This window comes from Candoia aspera, chromosome 3 (assembly GCF_035149785.1).
Source record: "Candoia aspera isolate rCanAsp1 chromosome 3, rCanAsp1.hap2, whole genome shotgun sequence".
Taxonomy (NCBI): Eukaryota; Metazoa; Chordata; class Lepidosauria; order Squamata; family Boidae; genus Candoia; species Candoia aspera.
In genome coordinates this window covers 142,321,287-142,332,810 of record NC_086155.1, presented here as the reverse complement: position 1 = coordinate 142,332,810, position 11,524 = coordinate 142,321,287, and the positions used below count along the sequence as shown (strand labels likewise).

The 11,524-nt window shown below is 38.1% G+C and overlaps 1 protein-coding gene across 2 annotated transcripts; it reads left to right on the top strand.

Annotated features, from left to right (window-relative positions):
- Positions 1–995: 995 nt before the first annotated feature.
- On the top strand, positions 996–10,669 carry MYLIP (myosin regulatory light chain interacting protein). Of its 2 annotated transcripts, none has more exons than XM_063298926.1 (7): positions 996–1,154; positions 2,089–2,279; positions 5,669–5,854; positions 6,449–6,646; positions 7,123–7,287; positions 7,575–7,998; positions 9,412–10,669. In XM_063298926.1, exons 1-7 carry the CDS (start codon positions 1,068–1,070, stop codon positions 9,499–9,501), a joined length of 1,341 nt encoding a protein of 446 aa, XP_063154996.1. In that variant the 5' UTR covers positions 996–1,067; the 3' UTR covers positions 9,502–10,669. The 2 variants fall into 2 exon arrangements, with proteins under 2 accessions (XP_063154996.1, XP_063154997.1); XM_063298927.1 differs by having other exon boundaries at positions 1,005–1,154; positions 2,220–2,279.
- The last annotated feature ends 855 nt before the right edge of the window (positions 10,670–11,524 follow it).

The window sequence follows — 11,524 nt, the reverse complement described above, 5'->3', positions numbered from 1 at the left end:
ATAAATTTTAATTAAAAGATAGAAGTAAACTTAACATTAACAATAAGTTAATATGTACATGCCTTAACATATCAAGAGTTGAATAAATAAAGTCTTCAAGTCAACCCCATTCACCTTACAAAAATATACTTATGATCACCAACTAATTTCCTGTTTATATGGTGAGAAAAGAGGTCTTTTTGCAAATTCTCACATAAACTTCTTAAGTCAGTCTAGAATCACTATCTTTTTTTTAAAAGATTATATCATAATTAGAAATATGTAAGAATAATTGTGTGGGAAATATTGCCCTTTGAAACTAAGAGATGTTTGTTGTGATGTTTATTTAGTAGTTTCTAAAGAACAGCTGGAGAGCCAATTTGGTGTAGTGGTTAAACCACTGCGATAGAAACCGGGAGACTGAATTTTAGTCCCGCCTTAGGGACAAAGCCAGCTGGGTAGCCTTGGGCCAGTCATTTTCTCTCAGACCTAGGAAGGAGGCAAAGGCAAACCACTTCTGAAAAATCTTCCGAAGAAAACTGGAGGGACTAGTCAGGCAGTCGCCAGGAGTCAACAGTGACTCGAAGGGACAAAAAACAAACACACAAACACTGGTGGATCTTGGATGAGGGAAATAGGATTGCTTTGCATTTGTTTTTCAGTGGAACTCCTACTCTTGAGTAGCGATAGCCTTAGGAGTTGGCAGCACCTAACTAATTTTCCCTGCTTTATTTCAATTTGACATTCATTCCTATTTACTTCCACCATTCTGGCCCCGCACATGGAGCACCATCGGGAACCAGAAGTATCTGTAGCAATAGCCGAGACTGTTTCTCCTTAACGAAAACAAACCGCCTTCTGAGCCTGGTGCCTCTCGCGGCAGCGCCACTTTTCGGCGCATTCATTGGCTAGGCTTTGTCTGGGGGCGGGGCCTGAGGAGGGAGGGGGAGACCGAGAAGATAAAGGAGCGCTGTCTCCAGAGAGCCTCAAAGCACTGAAAAGACTTGAGGGTGGGGGGAGTGTAGTAGCGGGGACTGAGGCGGCTGGCAGGGACTCTTCGGGGTGCGTCTTGGCGGCGAGGGGCAGCCATGCTGTGCTATGTGACCAGGCCGGATGCGGTGGTGATGGAGGTGGAGGTGGAGGCCAAAGCCAATGGCGAAGACTGCCTCAACCAGGTGAAAAGCCGTGCTTCCCTTCTCCCCCCTCCCCTTTGCACCGGGGCGACCGTTCGGGGCTCGCGGCGGGGCCCCTCTCGCGCGCGGCCTTTCCTCCGCTTCGTCCGGATGCCGCGCGCTCCCCCTCCGGCGACCCATGTCGCTCACGCGCAGACACCGTAGGGAAGGTTGGCTGGCTGGCGCGGCGCGAGGAGGAGCCGTGGCTACTGACTCCTCGCTCGATGCAGCGGCTCCGAGTGAAGCCAGAAGGAAGGCGACGTGACTGTCCCCGGTGCGGTGCCGCTGCTCTCTTTCTCATCTCCCGCGCGCTGCTTGCGAGCCGCTCCGTTTGTTCTTCGGCTGACTTATTCGTTATTTCCCCGCCGGGAAAACCCCTCCTAGCCCCCTTTTAACTGCACTAGCCACGTGGCGCTTTGCAGAGCTGATGGTACTTGTTCGACTAGCACCCCCTGAGCTGTGCGCTGCTCGGGGACACCCCGCCGGGTTTCATGGACCTGTTGGGGATACGGAGGGAGAGGGAACAGGAGTGCTGGTAAGAAAACATTGTAATGCAGAGTGCTTCTAATTTTGACCGGTTCTTTTCAATGAGCGAATGAAGCTCGTGGTTTGATGCATTGCTCCAGCGGCAATAGCTGCTTATGTTCTACAGGACGTTACAGGTTCATATTTTAGTTAATCTGTAGGCAGATTGTTTATGTTTTTGGTTTTATGCTTGCAAATTTGTTGAATCCTTGAAAGCCTTAGATGTAGCTTCCATAAGAGTACTCTGAGCTGACTTCATTTTGAATGCATATTCAGAATACTGTCTCAGCCAGTGTAATGGTAACAAGTGGAAAACTGTTTGGGTAACCTTGTTAGGTAAATGGGCATCTTACAGCATCCTTCTCTGGTGCTCATTACAGTAATGTTTACGATATTTAACTTGTAATCGTAGGTTTGCAGGCGACTGGGGATTATAGAAGTTGATTACTTCGGACTCCAGTTTACAGGGAGCAAAGGAGAGAATTTGTGGCTGAATTTGCGAAATAGAATATCCCAACAGATGGATGGCTTGCCTCCTTACAGATTCAAACTGCGGGTCAAGTTCTTTGTGGAGCCACACCTGATCTTGCAGGAACAGACAAGGTAAAAAGAAATAAACCTCAATGAAATTTGTTTCTATTTGTATATTATTTTTAGTGTGCAGCTCCATAGAGTAATCATGACTTCTGACTTTCAGCATACCTAAGGTGTCTAATTTTTTCAGTTGATTTTAATTTTTATGGTATTCTTTTAATTAAGTATACTATATTGCCAGAAGGCAATCCCCTGAGCTCGCTGTTAAAAAGCATTGGTGTTATGTAATTATTAGTGTTCACATATGGACGTGGCAACAATTCATCTAGTTACGGAAGTTCTAGAAGTAAAAGTAACTCCAAGTATTGGCTCCGGTGCCCGACAGTAACCTTTTAGCAGTGTTATTGCAGGTCATTTTAAAATGTTCATGACAGGAAACTGTTCCTCCAGTGTTTTAGTTTACAGGACTCCTCCTTTAGTCTGTGTCATATTACAGTAATATTCAAATTGCTGTTTCAAGCTACAAAGAGAAAACAGATGTTTTTCTTAAAAATACATAATACAATTCTAAACTGGACTTAGAAGTGCTCACGAGAACATTGTCGTTGCACTTTTAATGTTTACTTGGAAGACTACTATTTTATTTCTGGTTTGTGAATGGTAACATATCTGAGCTTAAAACTTCAGGGTGCGTGTCCTTCATTTTTCCAGCAATAGTTTTTGTAAAAATTTCCTGTATGTATGGTGGAAGAATATTCCTTACATAGATTGTTTTAAATCCTTGAATTATAGTTTGAAGGGTTCACTGAAGCTGTTAATCATCTTCTCTGTGTAGAATCAAAATTATAACCTTGCTGACAGATGACTATGTTAACGCATCCCTAAAGAGGAGCCCTGCCCCTCTCTTATTCTATCTTTGTGAGGTAGAATAATTTGCTCAATATTTTGCTTAAAACCTTGTAACAGTGCATCACTAATAATTATTCTTTAAAATATAGTTACATTTCTGTGGAGTAGTGCAGAACATGACTTATACCAACTTGAGATTCTGTTGGAATTAAAATGTACTGATTTTTATGCTGTGATGTACAAGTCTGCAATGTGATGATCAAAATTTATGTTGTGTGTCAATCAGCAGGGTTTTTGGCCTGCTTTAAAAGATTATGAATGTTAGGGTACTTCCAAAGAATGAGATTCCAAGTAAAGAAGTATATTATTTGATACTGCATAATTTCCCCCAATTGTTAGTATTTTCTCCTTAGCCTATTTAATAAGTGAAGAAAATACAGATTTGGAGGCAGTACCAAATGGAATAGATGGAGTATTGACACAGAATATATATATTTTTAATTTTATTTTCTATCCCTCCTTTATTATTTTTATAAATAACTCAAGGCAGCGAACCATGTGCTCATATTTCTTCCGCTTCTCATACGCGTGCATCTATCCTTGGTAAAACAAGTTATTTTTTAAAATCATATTCTGAAAGGTATTACAGTATGGAAGCTGACTCCCAAACACTTCTGGGTGTGGCTTATTTTGCAGTTGTAAAAGTCTCTGGCTTGAAGGAAGTCGTCTGCTCCAGAGAAGGAACGACAATGTAACTATAGGTCATTGACTGACAGTAACCCTTGTTAATAGCTGCTAGGCTGTTCTACCAAATCAGCAGCTGCTCCCCTGGAAGAAAGAGGAGATTCTGAAGAAATTCGCTTCCTGATTGGTCTGCCACAGTTGCCTCTGGCAGAAAGTTCTGCTTTTGTAGTTGAACTGTTTCAAAGAACTTGTAGCAGTCTGCTATAACGTTTTTTTGTTATTTATTTTCTAAGTACTAATGGATAAAGATTATGACAAAAGTTACCTTAAACTTATTTCCCATTTAGTGAATAACTTAATTTCTCTAACTTGAAGTGAACTATGTTAAATGTACTACTTTGTTCAAATGGCTTCCTGCAGTTAAAATGCAGGTTTCATTAGAAATTTGCAGTTATTAAGTATTTATTTGTAACTTGTAGTCTAAACATTAGGCCACTGCACTAGATAAAATGTTTGCTTATCTAAGTGTTGTAAAATCTGTTGCTTCTTTCTGAGATAAGTGCCGAATACCCTTAACTGTATGCAGTAGAGTTGAACGCCCAGAGTTAACCTTTCCCCTGATTAATCAGCAGTGGTGGTTGGAGCCTGTGAATCTTTTGTCCTTTGCCCAAAGTCTGATATGATATGGCACTGTATTATATACCAGTCTTACCTATTTTTCCTATCTGATTCAGTTCTTGTGGACTGAGAAAAAGTGAAGCTATTTCCTATTCTTGCTCTCTTTCCTGAGCTACACTGGTAGGTTGGTGTATCCTGCCAAAATAATAGTTTGGCTTTTACTCACAAATATTCAGTAAGGAAGAATATTAAAAGTTTATTCTAGAAAGTTGTTACTATAAGGAATGTAAAACCAAACATTAGATTAGATTGGCACTCAGCAGCAACAGAGTTTCATGTTAACTACTGGGCATGTTCAAAGAGGCACAAGTGGTGAGTCCAGATTCAGATCTCAAAAAACCCAACTTCAATAGGGACGAGATCAATTAGTTTTGAGATGTCACTAGCTGTATATTTAGAATCATATTTCTGAGAAACAGCCTAATATATCACATTATGGGATATTGGAATTTTTCTGTATCTAACTGAATGTTCTTGTACCATTTCACATTTTTTTTTAAGGGATCCCCTGAGTTTTTGTATAGAATATAGCATATACCCTATATTAGTTTTTTGGCGTACAGTTTTAGGGAGGTGTTTTTGATCTGATATTTTACCTGGTATCTATTCAGAGATTAGGCACATGACAGATTTCTAGTAGGAAAACTTGAATATCAGCTACATTCTTATGTAAAGATGGAATAGCTCTTGTTTTTTACTTGTTTTGCTTTACATTCTCTCATTTCATGTTTTCCTAATCCCATTGGGCTGGAGCTAAATTTAGTCATTCTAACCCTCAGATGGCACTGGGTTTTAGTCTTGCTATTCTAGTGGATTTACTCTAAATGCAATTATTTTACACACACTTCTTTTTTAGGATGTTCCCCATCAATTTACTGTGGGCTTTATTGTGGTTCCATTTTTATTCACAATTGCTCTATCCTTCTGTTATTAATTGGGTATGAAGGCAGAAGTTAAACTTTTTATCTTAAAATAACCCTCTTCTGTTTTTACTATTGAATCTTTTAAAAACTTTTTAACTTTTTGAAACTTAAATATTGTCTCTATTTCCGTTTCTGAAATGTAACATTTCTTACATTTAATATCATCCTTGTATTTTATAGTTAACATTTTCATTCTTTTAGATAGAAAAATTAGAGCATTATGTAAAATAATCAGCAGCAGAAATATTTTTTTAATGCTTGAGCAGTCTTAAATGTTGCTAAGTTTCATTTCTACATTACAAAAAAATAAATTTCCTGTTTTAGGCATATGTTTTTCCTGCACATAAAGGAGGATCTTCTGGCTGGTAATCTTCAGTGTTCTTCTGAACGTGCTGTTGAGTTAAGTGCATTGCTTGCCCAGTTGAAGTTTGGTGATTATAATCAAAATACTGCCAAATATCACTATGAAGAGTTCAGTACAAAGGAGCTTACCTCTTCTACTTTGGACAGGTAATTTTTGTTGTTAAGCTTTCAACACAGCAGCAGTACATAAGAATGATTACTTGCAGGTTTCACAATTTTGTTTTGTCTTAAATGTGCATCTAAACTCATTAGATGCAAGGGTTTTAATTTTTGAAAGCATTATTTGGGGTGAAGTTATTGTAATATTAAACATGGGCTGCTTTTTGTGAGAGAATTAGTTTTTCTTGCCAGTTCCATTGGGCTGATGAGAATAGTCAAAGTGATTAATTTTGTCTTGAACTTGAGGGGGATGTAAGTATGAGGTCATGTTTTTGATTCAGTAAATGAATTTTCTCAAAGAAGACACTAACTTAGAATAATAATGAATTCAGTAAAAATTGTAACTTTTTCATCCTTGGTGTTGTTTATGCCTTTTAATTAATTGCCTTAAAATTAAGTCAAGAGTTATGAGTTTTCTGAAATCTGTTTTTAAGAGCCCCAAAATAAAATCTGGGATTTTCTAGTTGCAAATCAGTACATTTAAATGATAAAATATAATCAAAACTAATGTTCAAATGTTGGATTTAAAGATCAGTCAGTTTTGCTTAAGTGATTAACCTACTTTCATATTTTTATCTACAGTATTACTGCAAAACATAAGGAACTTGAAGGCCTTAGCCAAGCTTCAGCAGAATATCAAGTTTTACAGATTGTGTCAACACTAGAGAACTATGGAGTGGAATGGCATTCTGTTAGAGACAGCGAAGGGCAAAAACTTTTTATTGGAGTTGGTCCTGAGGGCATTTTCAGATGTAAGGATGACTTCATTCCCATCAACAGGTGATTACCAGAAAGTCCTGCCTGAAAAACTTAATCAAAAGCTTGTAAAATTTCAAAGGATTATGAGGCATGTTGCTCTTTTAAGTGAGTCGCTTGCGTAAGGGCACTGAACTTTTCTCTCTGTGTATTGTTGAAATGGATTGTTTCATTCAGGTTTATTTTGTGGGGGGAAAGATGCTAGCTCCAAACTAGATTTCTTTACTGCAGAACATTCAGGGATTCTTTTTATACCTCAAAGCTGCTACCAAAATGTTATAGAAGGGTTAATTTATATTTCTTGAAGTGGCAACATGTTGGCAAAGGTGGTCATTGTTATGAAAGGTGGTTTCATTTCTTCATTCCAAAAATGGTCAATTCATCTTTAATTTTACACTGCCAGCCTGTAGTTGGTCTGTTTTTGTTTTTGTTTTGGTAACAGCATTTTCAGGCTTAATGTTATGGTTTCATTCTTTATATATATTTTTCCATTGCTTTAGGATTGCATATTCAGTTGTTCAGATGGCTACACAGTCTGGAAAGAATGTATACTTAACGGTCACTAAAGAATCAGGAAACAGTATAGTCCATCTTTTCAAGATGATCAGCACCAGAGCTGCTAGTGGGCTGTACAGAGCAATAACAGAAACACATGCATTTTACAGGTTTGTATTTCTGGGAAATAGAACAGCTTTACCTTTATATATTATTTTTAAGTCAAGTTGTGACCTTGACACTGTTATATAAGTGGTTTGTCACACTGTGGTTCCAGGATGTTGTAAACAGATTAAGTGGATAACATCCATTTTAAATCACTAACTTTGAAATCTGTGTTTCCATTAACCACAGCATTTTTTTCTCAAAGTGATCTTCCACATAGTTGTTTCAGTATTGGGATATTAAGGGGAAAAAAGTTGACTGATTTGTGTTTCTTTTATATTTTTCCTGTTAGGTGTGATACTGTTACTAGCGCTGTCATGATGCAATATAGCCGAGACCTAAAGGGCCACTTGGCATCCTTGTTCCTGACAGAAAATATTAATCTTGGGAAAAAGTATGTATTTGACATTAAGCGGACATCTAAGGAAGCTTATGATCATGCAAGACGAGCTCTTTACAATGCTGGCATTGTGGATCTAGTTTCAAGAAATGACCAAAGCCCCCCCAGTTCTCCTCTTAAATCTTCAGAGAACAGTATGAACTGTAACAACAACTGTGAAGGTCTCAACTGTCAGCAAATGAAAGCTCTCCAGGAAAAGCTTCGGAAGCTTAAGGAGTCTCTGCTGTGTATGGCATGCTGTGAAGAAGAAATAAATTCAACGTTTTGTCCATGTGGCCACACTGTGTGCTGTGAGACATGTGCTGCACAATTACAAGTAGGTATAAAATCAGTTGCCACAGTAAAGTACTACATTTTGTCTTGTTATTTCAAAAAATACTGGAAGGTCTTTAATTCTCAATAAAACATACAATAACATTGAACACGGGATTTAAAAACCAGTTCATGGCTAGGTATAGCCATGCATCAAGATACTTTGAGGGGAAGAAAGGGTTAGGCCTTACTGATCAATGCGCTACTGGCCCTGTTGATTACTTGCAAGTAGTGCGTTAAATATAAAAAGTGAAACCAATCTTTAATTGAAATCAGTAAATGTTGCATTCAAACTAAACATTTTCTAGAATTTCAGTGTTTCCTAGACAACTGTACCCAAATATGGGTAAATTTGCAAAATGTTCTTTGTTGCCATGTTCCAGTTCTGGAATCTCTGTCCTTGCATTCCATCAGAACAAGTCAGTCCAGATGTTTCATATGTTCATTTGTTTCTGGAAGTCGATTCACTTGAACCAGAAATGGTTGGTTGGGCTCCAGACAATCCACTTCTGGAAGTACATAAATCTTTAGTGGAATGCTTAGAATATTTCTTTCCAGAAAAGTCTGAAAGTTTTGGAGCTGGACCATTCCAACATGGTATGTTTTGCATATCTCTTACAAATACTATTTGTGTGGGTGCTGTGAAATCTATCTCAGTAACATAATTAGAGTTCTGTGGCCTCCAAAGTAAATTTTTCAGATAGAGATACCGAATAATGAAAAAGCACAATAGCATAATTAGAGGTCTCTAATCAGTAACATAATTAGAATGCTCTGGCTTCCAAAGTAAATCTTTCAGATAGAGGTGCCAAATAGTGAAAGAGCACAGGGCTGCTTGTACCTGCAAGGTTGCAGCAACTTCAGATGTGCGAGAGAAAGAGGGATGTCTGCTGCTACTTCGCTGTTGCAGCAGCTGATCTCACAGCTTTACCTGCCTAGTCACTGTGAAGTATTCCTTTCCCACCTGGGGAGAGAAGGAAGAGGAAGCTAGAAGCAGTAGCAGAAGACACTGGCATTGGAGCTACCATGCCTGCATTGCAAAAATCCAGACCGCCACTAGATAACAGAAGAGATACAGAAAAATCTTAACTTTTTGTTGCCATTGCCATCTAGTGGCGGTCTGGATTTTTGTAGTCCAGATATAATTGTCCACATTGGAGCCCCATAGATGTGTTTCCAGACCGTAACTATTTCTGTGCCCCTATTCCTCCTTTTGGAAAGGAGTCAATGGAAGCAAGCAGTTGCCTTGTAATAGTTTTATGTGTATGTGTGTGTGAATATATAAAAAAATCCATTGAGGTTTTTGGTATAAGTATTTAAAAATAAAATTCAGTATTAGCATCTTCTGTTTATGGGAACTAATAAAACTTACTCTGGACATTCAGTTGGTAACGCTGCTCCTGTGTTTTCCTTCTAGTTGTGTCCAGTCTGCAGATCTCAAATAGAGCATGTGCAGCATGTATATTTGCCTACCCATACCAGCTTGCTTAATTTGACTCTAATATGACCATGCACATGTTACCTTCTGAACTGTTCCATACTTCCAAAGTCCTGCCCTAATGCTCCAACTCCACTGATAAAGAAGAACTATCACTTCTGCATCTGCCAGCAATTACTGGAAGGACCACAACGAAACTGGGAAGGGGAGAATACGAGCAAGCTCTTTTCAGAGCAGAGAGAATAAATTTTAGAGGATATACTGTGTATGACTTGTAGACAAACTGGTCTTATCTGAAACAACATTATTAATAAATTGGTAATATTTTGAGAGAAGAGATGGAAATTTACTCTGCAGTATCCAGCAGTAACTCAGATAGTTTTACGCATTTTATTAAAATTGTTTTAAAGGTTACTTTATCTAGCATGACCATTCCCATTTATCTTTTAGAAAGACTGGTTTTTAATATGTACATCTATTGTAGTATAATTTAGTTTCTGCTTTTGTTTTACTAAAGTAAGAAACTTTTTAAATTGGTGCACTTAAGAAATTAAGACTGCAGATTGCAAAGCTTTAAGCAACTAGCTGGATTTATTTCAGATCTTGCAATCAGATTACTTGCAAAATTACTATCAACATTTCAGTCAATTTGGCAGCCTGTTGGGTACCTAAGAAAATGTGGATAAACACTTAAAATGTAACTTTGATCATCTAAAGAATTTTTTTACTTAGAAAACTCAGCTGTTGTTTCTGTTCATATGCCTTGTGTTTGGAGAAATGTTCCTCAGATTCTGTAATCTTAGTGTTGTTTTCTTAAAATGCAATTGTGTTAAATTTCTTAAAACCATCTACCACGATCCCTATCTTACCTTGGCATTTTGGACTTTGGTCAACTAGTGAATGCTACAGAATATTGAAAGCTAGATGATCATGTGCAATACTAGCTGAAATGAAAGCTAGAGAAGTCACTTTAACTGAGACTTTCTAAATATACTTTTCATATTGCCTTAATGTAGCAGTAATATGTGTATGCATTTGTTTCTTTGCACAGACATTTTGTCAAATATTAAAACTCTACTTTTTTATGGCACATGAGCATATAGACCTTGTTCCCAAAAAGATATTTATTTTTTCACTTTGTAAAAACGTTTTGTTTCCACATGAAGCAAGAGCTTCTATATGATAGAAAACTTCTCTGTTTTATATATTCAGGTTAATAAAGGACTTTTAAAATAGATTTGGCAATCTTCTCTACATCTCACTTGTGTATTAATCTTAAGTATTCAATTCATCACAAAACATTTGCAACCATAGCTATGATGCCATTCTCTTGCCCATACTTGTATATGGCTGCAGTGTGGTGGGACATGTATGAGTACTTGACCTATAGAACTAATGAAGTAAAGGAGCTTTGCTTACATAATGTCCAGGTCCTTCATGTATGATTCCATGGCTTGGCTACAGATTAATTTCCCAAGGACAAGAAAGGAGCTAGTACCCTTGTAGCTGATCAGCTACTGAACCAGCTGGCAGAGAGGGAATGGAGGCATTTGGGAAGGAGGTGTAGATTATATCAGCATAGCACCCCTTAGAGCTATGGATTGAGGGAATTTCAACCCTAAATGTAAATTACTGAAAGCTCTTTTGGACAGAAAAGGTGGAATAGAAGTGAACATCAAATAAGTAAAACAAGCCTGCCTCCACTATGAGCTGTCAGCTAGGATGTGTAGTACTTGTGAGTGGAAAACCTTGGGGCAGAAGTTTAATTGTAGTTAAGCAGTTTTATTGGAGGGGGGGCATATGTATGTAGTTGCATTTGTAAGACTTCTAGGTTGCTCCAGTCTATGATTACTGGGCAGCTTACCAAAAAAAAAATACAAAGGTAAAAAAAAATCTAAAAGTCTGGAAACAACAACTAAAACACCACACAGGTCTGACACCTACTCTGACCCAAGGACTAGAGGACTGGCCAGTTGCGAGGGCTCATTTAAATAAGGGCATGGTGAGAGCCATATAACTCTCAAGGGGAGTGTTCCAGAAGGCATGGCATGACAGGAGGTCCATTTCTTGAGTTACACCAGATGCCACTTGA